The sequence below is a fragment of the Schistocerca nitens genome, chromosome 9 (assembly GCF_023898315.1).
Source record: "Schistocerca nitens isolate TAMUIC-IGC-003100 chromosome 9, iqSchNite1.1, whole genome shotgun sequence".
In the NCBI taxonomy this organism is placed as follows: domain Eukaryota; kingdom Metazoa; phylum Arthropoda; class Insecta; order Orthoptera; family Acrididae; genus Schistocerca; species Schistocerca nitens.
The window spans coordinates 514964107-514987064 of NC_064622.1; the positions used below are offsets into that span (position 1 = coordinate 514964107).

Here is a 22958-nt window from a genome sequence, read left to right on the forward strand (position 1 = left end):
TGCATTGAGATACGTGCTAAACAGCATCCGGTTACCAGACTCAATGTCGAAAGGCGTAATTAGTGGGACCATGGTGATAACACAAATAGTGACCGAGTTTGGACATTATTCACAAAGCACGTTGCTAGTCCTACTGGTAACGTAAGGCCCTAACGAATTGTAATGGACCTGAACGAGGCAAGAGTAATAGTTGATACTAATCTATGGGGCCATTGGAGTAAGGTACAAAGAAAATAGGTTTCGCGTCTAGTAGATGATGTGGTACGAATAAATTCACGCCCACGATGTGGAAAGGGCTTCTTCCAAAGCTGACCAGTCTTCCATTTCTACGATTATAGAATGTAAGTGCAAATGTTTTCTAGAGGATCCGCTGCAATCGCTGTAGACGATTAAGATGCCAGATACCGTACCACCTGGATAACATTTACCAAATAAAAAACGAGTGCCTAAATCAAGGATCAAACCCTCGACCTCCTGCATGCTAACCCCCAAAACTTTATACATTGCACCAACTGCACAATACACCCAGTATGTGCTGACAGATGTAGTCACCATACATGTCGTTACAGTGTTGCCAGACTGTCTCTCTTTAACGTCCTTTTTCTGCCGTATGTACTCGCCAGACGAAATTTTGGGAGACACTTTTTTTTTTTTTTTTTTTTTTTAATCGCTTGCATGCGAGGTATCTCGCTGCGAATCCCGAGTGCACGACTTTCGCTTCACCCTGTATACATGTGCGTAAGCACCGCCTCTTGCTGGTGTTAAGTAACGTATTTTACATTAAAGCAGTATGACAATCTCTTATGGAAGGCCAGTAATAAACGCAATAATTTTAGAGGTACACATTAAATATAAAATTATCTCTAAAACGTTTAACTAGCAGAGTGATACAGCATGTAAATTTAGTGTGCAGAAGATAAAAAGTATATTACAAAAATTATTTTTGTTACAAAAAATGGAGGAAAGACTACAATGGATCACGTTTTACCGCAACATAAGAAATGAGAACCCTCAGTTGAAAAGAGCACGAAAAATGAAACCCAGTGATTTGAAATATAAGTAGTTCAACAGTAGAGGAGAAGTATTTAGCGGAAAACGGCACGATCGCCTGTGTTAGCGGAGATCGGTAAAGACATATTATTTGGCCGTGAGCAGCGGTTTAAGGCCATCAAGGAAGTGCTTGATCACGAGTTGCAACTGATCGTTCAACATGTTACCGTCTCTTTTAGCAAGGTGCACTTTTTGCCACTATGTGAGAACGCTTATCTCAAGTATTTTTCTGTTATTAATATTTCGTTATGTATGTAAAATAGTTTGTAGCCGCCCATAAACATTTTTAGGATCCACTTCTTCTCAAGAAGATATTTTTATAAATATCGCAACCTAGGCCACAGGCTAAATAAACCTGTGGTTTGCAACTGTTTGGCTCATTGTTTCCACCTCTTCATATTTCGATCCATTAAAAAAATGCAAAGGATACTAGTTCCATATTTCGATTCACTTAAAACCTAAGAGTATTACCCATGGAGCAAAAGTATGTGCCCCTATATTTACTCTCACTTGCTAAAAACCTCGTTTCAGTGTATCGAACGGTTCACGAAAATAAAACGAGTGGAAAAACTTTGAACATAGCTGCTAAGGTTCAGTGACCGTGTCAGAATTATATTAGAAACAAATAAGCCCTCGGTCACAAATTTTAAGTCAAAATGACCAGGTTTCGACGCTACTATGAGCGTCGTCTTCAGAATTAAGCTAACTGTTCTAAAACATATTAGGTATATAATACATTAATAAAATTAAACTCGTTTTAGAACAGTTAGCTTAATTCTGAAGACGACGCTCATAGTAGCGTCGAAACCTGGTCAATTTTGACTTAATATTTGTGACCGAGGGCTTATTTGTTTCTAATAAAACGAGTGGTATTTTTAGCCGATTCGGCGTATACAGTAGTATGACGCGTCAAATATGTAAACAAACAGCCGTCACGGCAGACGTTTGCGCGGTTTGCGTAGCCATCTGGTTTTGTGGTTAGCGTTGCTAAATTTCAGTCACAGGGCCTGGGTTCGACACTCGAACAGGTCAGTGATTTCCTCTGCTCGGGACTGCGTGTGTGACGGAATGCCCGCCCGTGGCAGAGTGTGTGTGTGTGTGTGTGTGTGTGTGTGTGTGTGTGTGTGTGTGTGTGTTGCGTCGTTATTATCGTTGCATCGTCATCGGCACGCAAGTTGTCGAAGTGGAGTGAAATAAAGGGGCCGCCGAACATACCGAATGAGGTCTCCTGGTCGTACACACATATAATTCTTTTTATTTTTATTTTCCAGTAGTAACTACACCGCCACCAGCGCTCTGCAAATACACTGCACTAGACTGGAAAGTTTCATACGTCAAACCATTACATAGGAGACTAACTAGAAATATCCCGGTGAATTATAGAACTGTACGATTCACACTAATTTGTAGTATAATCTTATACATTGTACCTCGAAGAGAATGGTCTGTTGACACATGACATGCGAGGATTAAAAAAATATCATTTTTGTGAAACAAACCGGCTCTTTATTCAAACGAAGTGATCAGCGTTCAGGGGATCTAAAACTGATTCCATATGTCGAGATTGCCAGACACCGTTCCTCACTATTTCTCACAACTGTCTTCTAATCCAATCGCGTGTCTATGGAGTATCGTCGCAGTCGTAAGACTGGAGTCGTGATTCCCAGTCAGAATGGTCACAATTCGTAGTAACCGAAAGAATTTTAGATAATCTAAGCAGCCGGCGTATATTGTTTGCATATTATGGCGTCGTTTAATATCTACTAAAGTCATCGGAAGATTAAAACAAATTACAAAATGATATAGAGAAGCTCTCTGCCTATCGCGAGAAGTCGACATTGACCCTGAACTATAACAAGTGTGATGTCCCCCACACGCTTACTAAAAAAAGTACACTTAAATTTGTGTGACACAATAAAGCACAGAAATTTCAGGGCTGTCTTTTCAACTAAATACACGTATATTACAATTACGAACAAGTTAAATTGCAACAATCACATGAAACATATTGTGGGGAAGGTGAACCAAGACTGCGCTTTACTGGCTAAACGCTTAGATGCAACAAATCCACTCAAGGGACTTCCTACACTACGCTTGTCCGCCCTCTACTAGAGTATTGTTGCGTGTTGTTATGTCATTATCAGTTGGAACAGACGGACGACATCAGAAAAGTACAAAGAAGCGCAGTTCATTCAGTACAATCACTATGGAGGGGATAAAGTGTCACGGATTTGACGCGCAATTTGCGGTAGCAACCATTAAAACAGAGGCGTGTTACGTTGCAGCGAAAGCTTTTCACGAAATTTAAATCAAGAACTTTATCCTCCAAAAGCGAAATTATTTTGTTGGGAGGAATGAGTATCGTCAAAAAATAAGAGGAATCAGACCCTCACACTGGAAGATTTAGGTGTTCGTTTTTCCCGTGTGCTGTTCTAGAGTGCAACAGTAGATAAACAGGCCGAACGTGGTTCGGTGAAGCATTTACGTGCGAATTTCAGAGTGGTCGTGCAGATGCAGACGTGGAGAGGCTGGCTTTGTTCGTGGCACGGCCACTACCGGCCGCCCCCTCCACGTCTAGTGTCAGCTGCAAAACGCGTCTCAACATCGCACACAGCGGTGTTTCATGCCAAAAGTTGTCCAAAATTGGTATTTGGCATTTTCCGTTCTGCGAGACCCTAGAGAACGTATTTCTAGGATGATAATGTGTTTAAATTCTTTTTAACATGAATTAAGCAAAATTATGGTGTTCTTATTAGAACCTTTATTTCTTATCAAAAATACTATGTATTATTCATATGATTCCCAGTCCGCAGTAGCGAGGAGATGGTGGTGTAGGATTTTTTCCAAACAATAAGGTTTTTATTCGTCCTACTAATAATTTGGAGAGGTACGAAAGATGACTGAAATCGCATCGCAATCATGGTTAGGTTCAAATTTTTCTTTGAACTGATTTTGTTGTGAACCATCACAACCCCATCTATAGATAATTTCCAATACGTTTATGTCATCATCTGGAAGATCATTTAAAACATCATTTAAAACATCTTAATCGCTTACATGATGATACGCAAGGCTGGCTTAAAAAGAGGCAACATTAAAGGATAGGAAATAACATAAAAGAAACCTTGTTAAGAATAAAATACTAAATTCAAAACGCTGTCAAGACCAAAGAAACAAGAAGTCGGAAACGACATCTAAAAAATAATTGAAAATACAGCACGGGCAGAAGATTGAGGAGACGTAGTGGAAAGATAGAAAACGGAAAAATAAGAGTATTTGAATGTTTTACTTGATCCTAGTCAGCCAGTAAGAAATTTTAAAAAAGTATGTATTTTACTGTAATTTTTGTTAAAATAATAGGCATCTGTGACATGTTAAAAGGAGAATGACCGTTAATAACATTACGGGTTCTAGGGGAGGGGAAGTATGGAGTTACAAACTGTGACACCCCCCCCCCTTCCGCCACCCCCACCAAACCCGTATTCTGGCTCGGCGCCTTGCCTGGTATCTTGTTCGCTTTGTCTTAACTGTCTTTAAATAAAAAGACGCGCTAATACCGAATCTCTCATTTGTGAGTCTGTGCGGCAGTCAAACATGTTTACGGCAGTATTCTTTCCGTGCTTCATTCGCGAATGAAAGCCTGACTTTTGGTGTATTGGCTAATACCGTCTGACACGAACGTCACACCGGTTTGCGTAGTATAGACGGAGATGTAGACAGAAATCCCCTCTGGTGTTGATGGTAGGCAAGCGCGAACCAGCAGTATTCGGTCGTGTTCGGCGCGCGTTCGCAGGTGGTCGCACATCGATCTGCCAATGGACCATCATGGGAAGTACACGCTCTCTCCGCTTAGCAGCACAAACAGCGTTCGTCTGCTGTTTTGCGTGCGAACTGTTTTTGCTGTTGACATTTCTCCGGGTGATAATAACCAGAGTGTAAACGTGAGGCTTTGGCGAAGTTACGTTGCTTGTCAGTAATTAGTGTCCTGCTTTTAAATTTTCGTGTCAGTTCTAACGAGAAACCAGCGAAAAGCGTCAACCGACATATGTGCAAAGTTGTGGGGTACAGTAGGTTATATCCATTTCATAATAGTTCACCATTCATTTTTAGCTGATTGCGTCGCATGACGAACATCCATGTTTAGTACCTTTCCGGAATCGTGGAATTATCTACTTGTATATGGTGTACGAATATTGCATTGTAGTTGTAAAGGGGGTCGACAAACGCGGTAATATTTAAGAGAAAGCATGCTTCTTCAATAATTTTCTTGCGAGTGTCAACTTTTAGGATCATAAAAGATAGACAGTAATACGCAGACAAATTTTTTTGCACAGTTTAAAGATGCAGTCATTCTCTACTTACAGACGCACTTTCATTGCTTTCCAATCAGTCGTTTTATTCTAATAATGGTGAATATAGATCGCCGTAGTTCGCCTAATGATGACAGTTATTAATGACGTGAAAAGTTCTGAATGCAAGTTATGTTGTTGTCTTGCACAGCTGTTATGTTTCTCCTTACATCAATCTGCAGAAAGCGCTGATATAGCATCCTTAATTTATTTGCTTATGTATCTTTATCTTAACGTGCTCTAGTGTGCCGACATTACTGATATGAGTGAAACAACTATTTGATGCGTTATTCTGAAACTGGACTTCAGGTACAACAAGTTCAGTACTTGTGCTGATGGAAAATGACCGGACAGCAGGAAAAAGGGACAAGTTTATGCGGGAAATAAGATACTTGTGAAACACTGGATGGACTATCCATTGCACTGATGAGAGTCGGTCCGCACAAATCGTTCGAGATAGTTCGGACGGCAGAAACAAAAAATGCTTTATGCGTCAAAAACTGTATATTATTGTTACAGAGGAAGTATTGAAAAGTGGAATCATTAGAAAGAAGAAATTCAAACACCTTCCGGTTCTGGAAAAAACATCATAATGTGCCACATTGGGAACGAAGATGTGTTCGTGCAAAATGCTGGATTATGTTTTGCTGGGCAAAAGAAGGTGCATTGTGAGACTCTTCGAGGAGTGATTTAGGAACGTTCTCGAAAAACTACCAAATAGATCAGCGATTGTTTTTGATCAAGCTTCATATTGCACAATGTTAAATGCAGTATCACGAAATCCATATATTGGAGAAACAATTCCATTATTGAATCTATGGAAAACAATAATGCAGAGCTTCCAACTAATACCATATTATATAAAGAATTTACTAAACCTGGACTACTGAAACACGTGTGACAGCAATTCATATCACAAGAATGCCTTTTGGAAAGTGTATCGCGCTCAGTGGACTAGGAAACTGAACTACTGTGGTTGCGTATGGCACGCTAAGAATTCAGCGCCATTGAATTTATTCGAGCTTTTGTCGAGTTCAGGCTAGCAAAGGGGAAGAAGTATTTTGAGACAAATGATACTTCACAGTTGTGACGCTCCGCTCTGGAACATGTTTCAGAAAGCGTTCGGAGGAATTCAGTGAGTCACGTACACAAACTTAAAAACAATTACGCCTATGCACAGTAGGCTCACTTTCTTCACATAGCAACAGAGCCGTCGTCCGTCCAAGTAGGCGACTGCAACAGCGACAGCCAGACCTCAGGCAGCGACGAAAGCGATTAAGGTAGGTTTTCTTTCATTAATCATTCGTTCCTACAAAACTTATTCGTGCTAATAGAATTTTCGTCTGCTGTTAGAACGTATAGGAGAGTTCACTGTTCATTTATTGAGTGCTGCTTGCACATCGAGTGTTCATTTGCAGTTTTACATATTATTGCCCTCCACTCGCAGCAACAACTGAACGCGGTAATGCTGTACTGGAATGCGGCTGCGAATTTGTCAGTTCTCGTTGGTGAATAGGCATTTATAGCGTACTGAGATAGCGGCAGCGCACCGGTGTGACAACCACGCTGCACCACAGTCTCGCATATACTGCAGCTACTAACGCAACTATTTTACAAAGTATTAACTGACAAACATGGTGAGTATTCGTTAGTAATGACATACAATGTAACCAACTGAAGTTCGAGCTTTACACCCATACTTTCTCCGCTGCAATTGCTGCAACGGTAAGCTCAATTGCAAAGTCTTACGTTTGACATTATAGAGATGAAATGACTAATCGGAAGATAATTGTAGTTTGCCTGCGAAAATAACAAGGTTATGTCTTTAAAATGTGTGAAGAAAACTTTTCTGCTAATTACGATCTGCGTCCCATAACTTCTCAAAGTAGGCACTCGCCAAAAATAAATAAATAAATAAAATAAATAAAAAATAATAATAATAAAAATAAAAAAAAACGCTCGACAAAGTATGCTTTCTCTAAAATATTACCACGTATGTCGTCTCCATTTCAACTAAAATGTTATGTTTGTACACTAAATAAATGTAGTCACTTACACGATTCCGGAAAGGTTACGTCGTGTAACTCAAATATGACCTCAAAGGAAGGGGTCAGTTACTAGGAAATGGATAATAGGCGAGACCGTGAGTCAATCGGATTATCGAAAATCCGAATAATCCGGAAATTTAGAAAAAGTAAGTTGACTTTGGTGAAATACCACTTATTTTTATTTTCAGGCATATATAGAAATTACACAAAACTTTCGCGTAAATTTTGAGCAAATATTGAAAAACAAATTACAGCGAGTTTTATCAGCTGAAATAATCTGTAAGTTTCTTTTGAATCAGATTCGCATGTCGTTTTAGTTCAGCACAGTCGCGCAGGCATTTCATCATCAGTAATTCAGCAGAAATTGTTTCCCCGTGGCGTCGAAAATAAATCATTACTAGTTTGTCAATCTTTGCTGCGATCTCTCCCTGTGTATCGAGATAGAATGAAAACTTCACCACCTAATGCATCACCAGTACCGTTATTTTCTGCAGACCAACGACTGGCGGTAATTTCTTAACCGAAAATTATACCTTGTCGATTTGAAGTCAGTCATTTGCGTCATCAACACCTATGTCTGAGAATCTTGGAATGTTCGTAACTGCTGTAATGAGATTATTTCCCAACAATTCTTCTGTATGCACCCTATGTAGTGCATCTTTTTCGTCCACGGGCTAGCACGACCTTCTTTCTCGTCGATGTCATTTTACACACGCAACAGACGGGACAATACTTCCAAACTGACAGCCCGCCAGGAACCGTGTGTGGAGGTTGGCTCAACCTAAAATTAATGATTGTCATCGTCGATTGTTGCAGCTAATACTTACGGAGTCTCAAAACCGGAAACCCACTGTACTGAACGAAGAGACTGGAATTAATGAGTGCCCGACACAGTGTTGTATCTAGACAAGACAGCCTAGACACAATGAGAGGAAGCCGAAAGGCACGCGCTTAAAATCACGCAGGCTGGCGTGAGGTCTGAAACAGGATACGTAATGAATGCTATAAAGAAAAGTACGTAGCTTCTGGAATACTTAACTTTAATCCACATTTGTAGAACATCGCTCTTGATGATACATTAATAGAATCTCAATTGAATACGGCGCCTTGCTAGGTCGTAGCAAATGTAGCTGAAGGCTATGCTAACTATCGTCTCGGCAAATGAGAGCGTAGTTGTCAGTGAACCATTGCTATGAACGTCGGCTTTTACAACTGGGGCGAGTGCCAGTACGTCTCTCTAGACCTGTCGTGTGGTGGCGCTCGGTCTGCTATCACTGACAGTGGCGACACGCGGGTCCGGCGTATACTAATGGACCGCGGCCGATTTAAAGGCTACCACCTAGCAAGTGTGGTGTCTGACGGTGACACCACACTTAGCGCTTACGTACAAATTCAGTCACCTACGTTCTTATTTCCGTACACCATTTTGCTTGCTTCCAATAAACAGCGCGCTCGTCACGCAAAATAATCCTGTATGGATATCACCGTTTTGCCCTATCACTGGTGTTGTATCGGGTAAACTTGCGTGACGATTATGAGCGCAAAGTAAATAAATAAATAAAAAATAGCAGTAACGCAGCGTTCGTAGAGTTGGCTCGTCATGCTCGTTAGTTGCCTTTGCTGTTCTCCCCCGTTCCCTGCAATGCAACCCCTTTGTTCACAAGTAAAAGCGAACCATGCCGAACACTAACGAATGTTCGTCCGCAAGTGTTCGCTTCCATTCGATCCTCTGTAAACGAAGATTCCTGGCCCGCGTTGCTTTGTCCCAGTGCCTGGTCAAGCGACACATTCAGTGCGGCTCACGCTAGGCTTTCTTCGGTGCTATCAGTAAAAAGGCCGCCTTTACGTTTTTACCAAAGCAATGAGCAAAATAAAACATTTTGGTATTCAAATTGTTTTAGTGCTACTCAAAATATTCGTCTGTAAAATTTATGCACATTTGCACCACACCTCGTTTTATCCGTCGACGACGCCTCGCGAAAAATACCGTAGGTCCACGTCAACCGACACATTCCGCCTTCCTAAACTTACGAGAACATACGGCACTGTTCTGCGTCGCCAGATACTCACCACATTAAGACCACGTGGAATATCTTTATAAATAGGTGTCTGGCTCGAGAAATATTTGAGTAATAAACACTGTGCACTACACTTGATGGCGAATGTTCCACATAAAAGGAACAAGCGCTGGCTGTGTGCCAAGGAAACGCAGTGAGACCTGAAATATTTCCCTTACATACGCAGCGTCACAGAAAAGCTGCGACAAACTCCGAGAGGCTTTAGGGGACGGCTCGAGCAACCACTGCAGGACAAGAAACCGGCATCCAGCGACGCTACAGAAGTCATAGGCGCCAGGACCTGCCACTAGGTCACCGCTTCGCCAGCAAACGTGACTTTGTACGCTGGCGGACCACAGGTGGGAGGTCTCGCAATGTTGGGTGTCGTTCAGTGAATTACGACTGATTGCCACGATCGGCAGTAGAGAAAATGGAGCTGGCTGCTCAATAAGAAAGGCTTGTCTCTTATGAATGCGATGCTCTGTTGCTTCGGTGGATGGCGATTTTGGCCGGCCGGAGTGGCCGAGCAGTTAAAGACGCTACAGTCTGGAACCGCACGACCGCTACGGTCGCAGGTTCGAATCCTGCCTCGGGCATGGATGTGTGTGATGTCCTTAGGTTAGTTAGGTTTAAGTAGTTCTAAGTTCTAGGGGACTTATGACCACAGCAGTTGAGTCCCATAGTGCTCAGAGCCATTTGAACCATTTTTTTGATGGCGATTTTGGACAGGGGTTTCCATCTGCAGTTTTTTTTCTGGAACCTCTAAAATCCGCCGTGTTTCCCTATATACAGGACAAAAACACAATGCAAATGGAAACCCGTGTCCAAAAACGTCATCCACCAAGGCAACACAGCATCGCATTCACAGGAGACGAGGCCTGACTACGGAGGTCACGTTTGTTGCTGGTTGCCTAGTGGCAGGCGCCTGTAACTTCAACACGCAGTAGTGGCTTTTGCGGACACACTGTGTAAACCATTTATCTACGGATCAACAGCACTGCAAGATTGTTCGATAACGATGCCACTGCGCACACGAAAGTATCGTCGTTGCACTATGGTAAGGAATGGCGGAAAGACCTGGACGACATTTCGAGTTGCCGTAATGAATGGCAGCTCTCCTTACATCTTGATAAATGTAATAATGCCTATTACAGAGAGAAAGAACGGTATAGTATCTAATTCCAAGGTTAACGGTGAGCATCGTGAGCACGTCACATAGAGTAAGTATTTATGGTTAACCAGTAACGCCCCTAAAAACTATTCTTTAAAGGTTGGGCTCCCATGTATAAAACAGCTTCAAATACCTCGTTGCCTTACATATTAATTATGTTTTAAATAACTGCAGCTTAGCATGTAACGTCTTTATGGATGGAGAAGCAAAGCGCTAATTACATTAATTTTATTATCTTCTGGATATTCGCCTACTGGCTAATAAAGAAAGCCGGCCGCGGTGGTCTAGCGGTTCTAGGCGCTCAGACCGGAACCGCGCGACTGCTACGGTCGCAGGTTCGAATCCTGCCTCGGGCATGGATGTGTGTGATGTCCTTAGGTTAGTTAGGTTTAAGTAGTTCTAAGTTCTAGGGGACTGATGACCACAGATGTTAAGTCCCATAGTGCTCAGAGCCATTTTTGACCGCACCACATGCGAGGTGTACATACTTGAAATCAAATTTTTCTAGCGCTTCGAAGCCCTAGATACGCAACCTGCTACTCCAGCTCAATGACTGGATAATATTTTTAGCCGTTTAGATACTAGGAAGGCTTCTGGAAAAAATGTAGTTCAGCTATAAAGGAGATCGCATAGAAGACACATGATCTCAGAGAGAACATGAGAATACGACAGCAGATATCAGGACGCATGTAGAGGCATTCAGCCATTTAGATAGTCACCAGAGTGCATTCGTCCAGGTCATCGTAGGTTGTGTACAAAAAATGAACAGCATAGAGCACCTTTCTGCAGCACCTGATCGTCATTTTGCGGGACAATGCTCAAGCACGTGCAGTGCAAGCTGTGACTGATGGGGCTGCTAAGTGCTATACCACCTACTGCACTCCCCTGACTTAAGCCCTCGTGAGTTCAACTCGATTTCTAAAGTGAAGGAAACACTTCACGGCATTCGCTTCAGAACTGCTACGAATTCGTCGGGCAATAGACCGCGCCGCTCGAACTGTCAACACAACTGGCACTGCTAAGAGTAACCTACGACTTCCACATCGCTGGCAACGGGTTATACACAACGATGGTGACTGCTCTGGAGGTCAGTACGAGCTGTAAATAAATAGTCGCCACTATTAAATTTGCAAACCTCGTATTTCAAGCTGTCTCATAAACACACGAAAACTTTTCCGCTGCTGGATTTGGGCTCTCTTTCCTGACCGGTATATATTCACATATTTCTAATTTCTCTTGAATCTCCTTTAGCGGGGCTGAGCAGGGTGACGCTCGATGTTGGAACCTATATTTATGATTTTTTTCAATAAAATAACAAATTACAAAATTGATTTTACACCTTTATTGTACACCCTGAACATGGGGATAGGTATTTCTTTTAAGTAAAAAATTTGCACCCAGAGGACACAACACAACATTCACGAAATGGCCTCGCGGAATGTGAGGACGGTTGGTGGGAGCACTGAACGTCGTAATTTTAAACCTAGATCAAAATTTAAAAAGCTGCTTTGAAGCTGATGATATTTTCTAACATAGTACGAAGGGATATTTAAAAAAATTATTCTTAAAAAAATTGTAGTACTCTGAAATACAAGTCAATGTTTTCGACAAAAAAGTCGTTATAGAAACGTGCATGAAACATAGTTATCGCTTAAATCCCACGTACTACAGTAGGAAAAACACCGACTCAGAAGAAACAAAGAGGTTTAATATAATTGAATGTATTTTTCGTGAGTTATAGTTCCAGTCAACTTGAAAAATGTTTTGAAAAAAAAAGCGTTTAAAGTTTCAACTTAAGTACTTTAATACTGAAACTGAACAAAGCTTTAATCGGCACCGTACCGTCGGCGCTTTTGCTGATGTCGGAACGCTCTCATTTTGATGAAATTACATAGACTAGCTGGGTTCCGCTTTTCAGTGGAAGCGCTTTTTGTGTTTTTTGTTTTTTCGCTACTGGGATTACTTTTAGAACTCTTTGTATACGTATAAATAGGTGTGTTTGCGATTTTTACTCACGTTTTACTTCGTATAAAAATCTAGCGAAATGAGAAGTTAAGTAGACGCGAGACAAGCACGTGCTTTCAGATGATGTTGCCAAGAGAAATCGTATTGAGAATGGTAGAAGCTTATACTAGTCCTCTCCGATACTATTCGAAACTAACAGGAGCCCTGTTCCATCGGGAACTATAATAGTACTGTTATACTACATCGGTTGCATTCGAGCTTCGATTGCGGTTTCAATATACAGGGTGAGCACAAAGTCTTGCCCTGATTATAAAAAATTATAACAGAATAACTGTTTGACATAACAATTTACATTTGATGCCGTTACATAAGTTAGTGTTACTTTTTTTTAAGACCACTTACGTTAGTAAACCTCAACGTGTGCTCCCTTGGTAGCTCGGAGAATGTCGAGGCGGTATTCCAGTTCCCACCAAGTGTTTGGTAACATGTGTTCTATTACAGTACCCACAGCAGCTTGTATCCTAGCCTTCACTTCGTCGACGTCAGCAACTAGTGTGACTCTATTCTTCATATAGCCCCAGAGAAAAGTCAAGGGGCTTAAAGTCTGGAGAGGGGAGTAATAACCGAATCGGTGGATTGGAAGGAACGGCTCAACACCATGGCCACCCAGTAATAAATTGTTATAATCAGGGCAAGACTTTGTGCTCACCCTGTATTTAATATTTATGGTAAACTTTATACAAACGAATTTTGAAAATAGACTGTGTAAGGAACATATTAAGCTAATAAAAATTAGGCTAAAAATATTTCTGCGCTGGTCCTACCCCTTTAAGTTTGGTTTGTTCGTCTTGCTGTTTCCACCGTGGTGATAAATGAGACGCAGTAGAAACTGCCTATTCAAACATAAACACTTGCAGCAAGCTGAACGGGTCCCGTGGAGCTTGCCATGCTCGTCGGAACCCTCGCTGGCCTGCGCTGACCAGCGTGCTTCAGCACACGTGTACTGTCCACGTACTCTCGGCTCACCGTCGCGGCAGCCTGAGTTCCTTTAGTGGTTGCGGTACCGATAGCGGGCAGGCAAAGGAGAACTTGTACACCTCTAGTAGCTAACACCCCATATTGCTATTTTTCAGCTTCAGCCTGACTGACCTATTTTTGTCAATTAATGGGCCACAGCCGCATTCCTATGTTTCCACTTCGAGTTTCCTGTTCGAGTTTCGTTAAGTGCTGCAGTATATTGTTCTTGTCATTTACATTTTATTGTTGTGATTGCAGTTGCACTGGCGACTCAGGCTCCCGTTGTGATGATACAGGCACCAGACGACGGTTTTAACTGAAACATGTAGTGCAATAAAAGAACATAAGACAGCTTCGTGATACGAATTTTGTGAAACATATTTGTGCTGCTAACAACTGCCTGAAGAAAATGTTCGAAACTCCTGCGTGCCATTCGACATTGACTGTTGTCTGGGACTCGTCTGTCTCCGTAGCTGACTGATCGGCGCGGCTGACGGCCATGCGGAGGGCGCGGGTTCGATTCCCGGTACTGCCAGAGATTTTTTCCTCGGTGGGAGAACAGGAACGGGTTGTACTCAGCCTCGCTACCTGACAGAGTAGTAGCGGCTCTAGGCCACATAAAGCTGACCTCCGACCGCACGACCCGCCGTACCGCGTCCAATGACACGGGGGGGGGGGGGGGGGTAGGGGGAGGGGGACGGGGGTGGTCCCGTGGACGTAGTCTGAAGAGTTAACCAGGGGCGCCGTCCCAGCTGCAGCGGCTTCCAGGACTAGACAAAAATTGATTTTTTTTCTATTTTATATAATTGCTGATAGAATTTAAAAACTCAAAATGCCGAGATCATGTAGTCGTTAAGAATTACTATATAATGCCGAACGTTTAACAAAGTAAGACAAGTATTGCAGTTCAGGTAGGCCTACCATATGTCCGAAGACAGTGCCACTCACGGTGCGCACGCTAGAGCTGTAAAAGTACAGCAGAGTACCGTAGACTTCAAGAAGTAGGCACACACTATTGTGGTTATCCCAGTAGGTTTGGTGAGTTCGGACTGTAACCGCGTTACCTGTAAGTTAGGTGTGTTGCATGGCTATCGGACTTTAACTCATTTCGATACCTTTCTTTGTGAAAGCGATCGGTGTCCTACTGGATTCCCCTAAAATCCCAAAGCCGTGAACTGTCCAGAAACTGAGTGAGGGTATATAAAGGGACGCGCAATCTAAGAAACGTTTTTGTTCTACGTTGTCATCCTCCTCTCTGTTCCTTAAAAACAAGTAATATTTGTAGTAAAATTAAAATTGTCAATGTTTAATTCAGGTTTTATTCGAAAATTGTTGATTTGTAACGTGAGACAGAGGCGCGTTATAGTAAATATAAAGGAAAAAATACACATCTATCACACAGAGCTAGAAAACGCAATTTCCTCAAAAAAAACTTTAAAAAACTTAAAACAAAAACATATCAAACGTCGCCCCATTACTCCGTTGAAATTACATAAAACGTGTTTGTGTTATTGATAAACAACTTTCGTCCTTATCAATAATAACAGGAAACTCTTGTCTTTGATCACGATGAAGTACATTGAATACAAAATAACAACAATAATTATACAGATTTTTATGTACCTGCATCACAAGTAATTGCTTCAGTTACGTAAGAGCGCGAAAGCGTGTTTAACTAAGTTTTAGTAAGTATAAACTTCAACTTACATTTTGTAAGGATATAAAATACACAACGCACTAACACTGAACGACGTGCGGTTCTGTGAAAAACAAACAGACAAAAAGTAAAGAGAAATTATCGGTTCCCACTTGCTGTCACACACATCCATTTAATATCTATTGGTCCATCATGGCCAGGGGACATCGGCTAGTTAATTAATTGTCAATGTCAATAAAATTAACCAACATTCGTGTACTTTCAGGAACTATTTTATTTTATTGTCAAGGCTACCGGTTTCGGCATTTCATTATGCCATCTTCAGGCCCGTTACGCAACTCACTCAGTAGTTATCACGTCTTCGAATGAAGCAATTGTGTAACGACTGAACTCACGATATGCAGTGATTTATGGCGCTATACGACAAGTTCGTTTATTTGGATACATGCATAAGGGGCCTGAATATGGCATAATGAAATGCCGAAATTGGTAGCCTTCACAATAAAATAAAATAATATCTCAAAGTATACGACTGTTGGTGAATTTTATTGACATTGACAATCACATTCATTTGTGTCTCCTTCCTATCTGTCCTACCCAAACTACGGATAATCCTACCATTCACTACGTCATTTACGTACTGTACGAAAACTACCGAACCGTAGTTTTGCTAGAGTGCAACTCTACCCAGAGTATACTCACTAGTGTCTGGGAATAGAGAACTTGACAACTTCCAACAAACTCTGCGCGTAACTGCAAACCTTTACGATACTTTTTCTCCCTGACACCTCCCACATATGTTGAAACGAAAAATGTTTCTCGCCTACGACATTTTCGCAATTCAGGTAGTAAAACTTCAGCACGAGACATTAATTTTTAATCTATCACATATTTACTACTAATTCTGTTAGAAAAACAGTTTTTCGCCTGTATGGATAGAGTGCCTACCAAACTTTGTTACTGTACGACCCTTAGTTCAGGAGATATGACGTTATAAACATCGAGGAGCGGCAAAAATTTGCTTATCTGTTTTATACGATGGAGTGTGTTCACTACTTTTCTTGGAAGCACTTCGTGGTGGAACCACTTTTGTTGGCTTTGGGTTCTCGTGCAACAGCCAGACCTTCGGTTGCTGCTCGGTTTCCGACGCGTACGGATGTATCCAAGTTGTACACGGGTTTTATGTTTCCTCGAACGAATTTTTTGGGCATTTCCTTACTCCTGTTGATAAGCGCTTGTTTTACAGCTTCGGTCAAAGCGCGCGGATTCCATCGAGAAGAGATCTTTCTACGAGGCAGAAGTTGATGGAAAATCGAATGCGTTGCAGTGTTCGGTACGTGCAGGCACACCTTCGTCTCACGGTACGTCCCATACTGATATTCTCCAATGCTGGCCCGGCGAGCACGACCACGAGGAAATTGTGAAAACTGATTCCACACAGTTCTCGGAAGGTGGCTGATAACGCCAAAATGGAAGGAAACTCTTCAAGTCAATGCAAAACCTTCACGCGAAATTTTTCTCACATATAACTTCCTTTACCTCTGGCAGTGTTTGTTGATGCGAAAAATTTCGAGTTGCACCGTGGTTCGGAGAGTTTGTTAAACTGTACGACCCCTTATAACAGGATGGTTAGGTAAGTTCAGAAGTCGGAAGATTTTTTTCTTCTTTCAGCAGCCTTCTTCTTTCGGATTAAAAAACCGAATGGAATTGGTCTGTAGGGGCACGTCAGCTATACGAATGTTTTTCACTCTCACTACGGGTTTCCTGTGATTTCGGTTAGTCGGAGACAATCCGTCTCCAGATTGGAGTATTCCCACTCACGTAGTTAGCAGAGACTGAAATAATCCGTCTCCAGATTGGAGTATTCCCACTCACGTAGTTAGCAGAGACTGAAATACCGCTTCAGTTGTTTTTTTTCTAGTTCTTAGATCACGATGGGTTTCGGGCTATTACATGCCCATCATCAGGTGTTCTCTGTGCTTCGACCTCGGTAAACCATCTCTATCCCGGGGTTCGAGGTCGAAGCATAAAATTACCACACCTGCTGATGGGCATGTAATAGCCGGAAAACAATCGTGCTCTAAGCATTGACAAATAATTTAAAAAATCTTGCAACTGAGCCTGTATTTTCAGTCTCTACTATAATGCTCAGTTGCGGATGTTTGTAGTAACAAACTAGTTCAGACTTCTCCGTTACACATGAACCATAACCAGGACTACTACTTTTTTATAGGTAAATAACGTGTCGTATTTCAAGGAGAGGCAAGAAAAGGTATATTTCTAGAAATGATGCAATTAGGAAATTTAGATATTTATTTTTATTCGTACTTCTGACACTAAATATGAATTTTTAGTTGGCATTAGAAGTTAAATAACTGGTTCTACATTGTAAATTTATGTATAAGCAAAGGAACACTTGCTTTTTTAATCTAAACGTATTGAAACTCTCTTTCTTACCGCCGGGGTTGCACTCATTACCGACAATTCTCTTTCGTTAAATACTGAGGTAACATCAATAGAAAACGTAGGATACAATATTTTAATTGTTTGCTGAATTTCTCACTTGCTTTTTGAATATATTTTCGTGAAAAATTTTAATCACGCCTTCATTTTCTTTTAATGGTTAACCAGTCCAGCATTCGTCTAGACGAGTTTAGAGAACTGCCTAAAAACCACGCTCAGACTTGACAACAGAACCGACGCAGCGGCCGTAGACTGCTTTCACGTGAAAGATGTGAATGAACTGTAATCCAGCCGATACGTAAAACTATAGCCGACGTAATCACTGTTTCATTCGGACTTAAGGAAAAGTAAAGGGACGAGAGAGGCAATTCTGACGTTACGGCTAATAATGGAAGCAAGGCTAAAGAAAAATCAAGACACTTTCATAGGATTTGTCGACCTGGAAAAAGCGTTCGACAATATAAAATGGTGCAAGCTGTTCGAGATTCTGAAAAAAGTAGGGGTAAGCTATAGGGAGAGACGGGTCATATACAATATGTACAACAACCAAGAGGGAATAATAAGAGTGGACGATCAAGAACGAAGTGCTCGTATTAAGAAGGGTGTAAGACAAGGCTGTAGCCTTTCGCCCCTACTCTTCAATCTGTACATCGAGGAAGCAATGATGGAAATAAAAGAAAGGTCCAGGAGTGGAATTAAAATACAAGGTGAAAGGATATCAGTGATACGATTCGCTGATGACATTGCTATCCTGAGTGAAAGTGAAGAAGAATTAAATGATCTGCTGAACGGAATGAACAGTCTAATGAGTACGCAGTATGGTTTGAGAGTAAATCGGAGAAAGACGAAGGTAATGAGAAGTAGTAAAAATGAGAATAGCGAGAAACTTAACATCAGGATTGATGGTCACGAAGTCAATGAAGTTAAGGAACTCTGCTACCTAGGCAGTAAAATAACCATTGACGGACGGAGCAAGGAGGACATCAAAGGCAGACTCGCTATGGCAAAAAAGGCGTTTCTGGCCAAGAGAAGTCTACTAAAATCAAAAACCGGCCTTAATTTGAGGAAGAAATTTCTGAGGATGTACGTCTGGAGTACACCATTGTATGGTAGTGAAACCGGAACAGAAGAGAATCGAAGCATTTGAGATGTGGTGCCATAGACGAATGTTGAAAATTAGGTGGACTGATAAGGTAAGGAATGAGGAGGTTCTACGCAGAATCGGAGAGGAAAGGAATATGTGGAAAACACTGATAAGGAGAAGGGACAGGATGATAGGACATCTGCTAAGACATGAGGGAATGACTTCCATGGTACTAGAGGGAGCTGTAGAGGGCAAAAACTGTAGAGGAAGACAGAGATTGGAATACGTCAAGCAAATAACTGAGGACATAGGTTGCAAGTGCTACTCTAAGCACAGGAAAGGAATTCGTGGCGGGCCGCATCAAACCAGTCAGTAGACTTATGACCAAAAAAAAAAAAACCGACAGGATCGCGGTAGTGTTGACACCAGTCGTCGGATTGATAGAATCTTTACGTTTACGTCAGCAGTGTACGAGGCATGTTCAGAAAGTAAGTGAATTTGACCATAACGGGATGTGTTTTATTTTCAGGGTTGGCAACACTGAATTGTAGAGAGGGATCCCCTGATCAGAGCGAGCATCGCAGGAACACGGCAGTACGTAAACTCATGCCGTCGTCGTGTCTAGTTGCATGAAAGACGTCGGTAGGAAATCCCGCCAGGTACGAGCCACGTGCTGTGGTTCGCTTCCTGCTGGCCCAAGAAATCCATCACATACTGAAATTTTTTTCGCGAATCGAAACTGTTTACGGGGAAGGTATTACGAACAGTGGTATAAGAAGTTTAGTGGAGGCAGAATAAATGCTCATGACGAACATAGGAGTGGAAGAACTGCGGCAAAAGATCGAGGTTGATATTGGATGAAATTTCTGCGATGTTTCCACAACTCTCCAGAAATATACGAGACGCTCACAGAAACGCTGTGATACTGTAAACTGTGCTCAAGATGGGTCCCAAAACAGCGGACAGGGAAACACAAGAAAAATCAGGTCAGTAGCGCCCTCTAGTTTCTTAATCGACTTGAATAGGGTGATGATTTTGTGAGCTCTTTTGTGGACGGAGATGAAACGTGGGTGGCTCGTTACACGCCTAAGACATGAAGATAGTCGTCACAGACGTGTCACACCAATTCCCCATTTGCCAGAAGTTTCAAAGTCACAATATCTTACAAAACGATCACGGCCTCAGTCTTCTGGGACCGGAAAGGTATTCAAAACAACAGTAGAGGAATGCTAAGGAGGGGAGTGTGCTTGTTGCACGACAATGCCCGTCGTCGTACAGCCTTAGCCACCAGTGCGCTGTTGGACTCGTTTGGTCGAGGTGTCTTGAACCATCGCCCTTATTCCCCCTCATCCGCCACCTTTAGATTATCATTTTTTTCACCTTCCTGTAGGCACGCGTGAGTGGAATTAAATTTTCAACCAACGAGCAGGAGCAGAAGGTGGTTCTGAAGTGGAGGAAGTAGCTGGCGGGAGAGTACTGCATAAAACGGTTTGTGCTACGACTCACCACAGCCACTGAACGGGATGGTGATTATTTTGAAAAATAGTAAGTGTATCAACAAATCTTGTTTTCTTTGTTCTCAAATACACTCTTTAAAAAAAATATAAAACTGTAGTGCTCTTACTTTCTGAACATCCTCTAAACATGTCAATAGCGCCATTCCTCCTACCAAACCGTACGCTTTGTCTGTCTCTGACGCCGCCTCTCGCAGTCTGCTTCGTCCGGCTACACTGGTCGTCAACGCCGACTGCGATCCTTCTACGTTTTCTCGTACATACGTATTCCGCACGACACCACACGGCGCATGCTGGACGCTGCCTCGCACCGCTTATAGTCACTGCCCTTCCTGTACCAACCGGAAATGAACGAAGGAAACACGGCTGTCTACACGCTTCTGGATGAGCCCCGATTTCTCTTATCTTACAATTTCGTCCCTTACGCGAGATTTACATTACTGACAATACACTCGATCTGCAGTTAGCTTCAAATACCGGTTCTGTAAATTTTCTCAGTAGTGTACGGCGAAAGGAAAATCGTCTTCCCTCCAGGGAATCCCATTGCAGTTCACGAACAGTTTCTGTAACACTCGTGTCATGATCGATTCTGCCGGTAACAAATGTAGCACGCAGCTGAATTGCTTCGCCGTCTTCCTTCAGTTCGACCTGGTGACGAGTCCCAGTTTCCCAGAATTCTGCCAATAAACTCAAGTCGACCATTCGCGTTCGCTACCAAGATCCTTACGTGCTCGTTCCATTTTATACCGGTCTGCAACGTTTTGCCTAGCTATTTAATCGACGGGACTGTGTCCACTCCAACATTACATTATATTAATACTTGTTTCGTAGATCATCATGAACACGGCATTTTGTAATGATATGGAACGCGTCAGTTTAACATAAGTTTTCATTACACCATATATTGCCCCTGCAGAGTGCGGCCGACAATTGTCATCGAGAAGGAAGTGCACGACAGTTATGTTACGTGAGCAGCATGACATCACGCGAAACCGCTCACCTGCTCTCGTACTTGGAGGGAGACACTATATCCCACGCATCTGCAGCCAAACTTGAAAAGAGCGACGTGACGTTTTCGACAAGCGCACTAAACACGCACCGCCGAACACATCGGTACAAAATTTCATCGGATTGTCACTGTCTTTTTCCATTTCGCGCCAGATCGGACATTACTTTCCATATAACCCTTCTATGCAGAACCCTTTCGGTGTGCTCGTATCTTCGACAACTGTCTGCAGTGGGACACCACGTCGAACGCTTTTCGGAAATCTACAAATATGAAATCAGCTCGTTGTCCTTCGTTCCATGATTCGCAGAACATCGTGAGAGATGAGGGGAATTTGTGTTTCGCAAGAACAGTGCTTTCTAAATCCAGTTTAATTTGTGGACAATGTTTTCTCTTTCAAGAAAGTCTATAACATTCGAACTTACAATGCGCTCAAGAATTGTGCAGCACATGCAGTCTCGGGCGCTCACCGACCTGGAGGACGTGTCCCCGCAGAATTCCAGCTCCAGCTGCTGCTGCCGAGGGTGGTGGTCGTGGCGTTGGTGGTGGTGGTGGTCGTGGTGGTGGTGGTGGTGTTGGAGGTCGCGGCTGTGTAGCGCCATGAGCCGGCCGGGCCGCTGCCGCTGCTCGCTGCGCCCACCACACGTGACACTCGCGACGCGGACGCGACTGCGGCCGCGCCACGTGGACCCCCCACCACGCGGGCCCAATAGGGGCGTGGCCGCGGCAGCACGCATGCGCCGGCACGCCCCCACGCACGGCCACTGCCCAACAGGCTCCCGGCTCCGCCCGACGAGTCCGGCGAAAAACTGCTGCAGCAGCCCAAGTTTCCCCGGGCACGCCTCGCGTTTCCCCCCAGTTACAGCTGCCCACTTGCTGTGACGTTGGCGGACGAGTCTGGTCGAGCTTATTCCGAGCCTGGCGGGAGCTTGGTGGCACCTGGTTGCAGCTCCTGTCTCCGAGGTGCAAGGGTGCCCGAGAGACAGACTCACAGACTTAACCTTTTCTACTCACATGTCTACGTTTACAGCAGGGCGGTCGTCTCAGCCTGCAGACTCGCGCCTACGCTCGTAGCTGCCGTCTCGCAAACTCGCAGCTACAAAGTAGTTGCACTGGAACAGACATTTGGTGCAACGAGCAGGCGAGTTCCCACTGTCTCGCACTGCTCGTGAGAAAGGCTAGTCTACGCGACATTACTTTGCGAAATCATCTCGTGAAGCTGATTCGATGAATTGTCAGCTACTTTACACTACGACATTAGGTTGCGTAACTCAACTCGTGAAACCAGTTCTACGAAATCCCTACGTGTCTGCATGAACTCAATACTCAAGCAAAGAAATAAAAGACTTTTCTGCAAGAAATTGATGTGGAAAACCCGAGAAGTTATTTCAACCATCTCAGAGTGCCACCAGAACAGTCCGCGTTTCTTCTTAATAGAGTTAATGATGCGACACGGAAGGAAGATTAATGCAAGACGCATTCTCGCCAGAAATGAAACTACAGATCACATTGCGTTTTGTTGACTTGTGGAGATTCATATTCGACTTAACCGCAGATGTTAACTGTTCCACAGTCAG

The 22958-nt window shown here is 42.9% G+C and overlaps 1 protein-coding gene across 1 annotated transcript in view; it reads right to left on the reverse strand.

Moving 5' to 3' along the window:
* LOC126204386 (transcription factor SUM-1) overlaps window positions 1-22118 on the reverse strand; it is a 542825-nt gene extending 520707 nt beyond the window's left edge. The window contains exon 1 of the mRNA XM_049938757.1: window positions 21856-22118. Within this exon, the coding sequence (XP_049794714.1) occupies window positions 21856-22118 (263 nt within the window). The remainder of the gene's footprint in view (window positions 1-21855) is intronic.
* Between the last annotated feature and the right edge of the window lie 840 nt (window positions 22119-22958).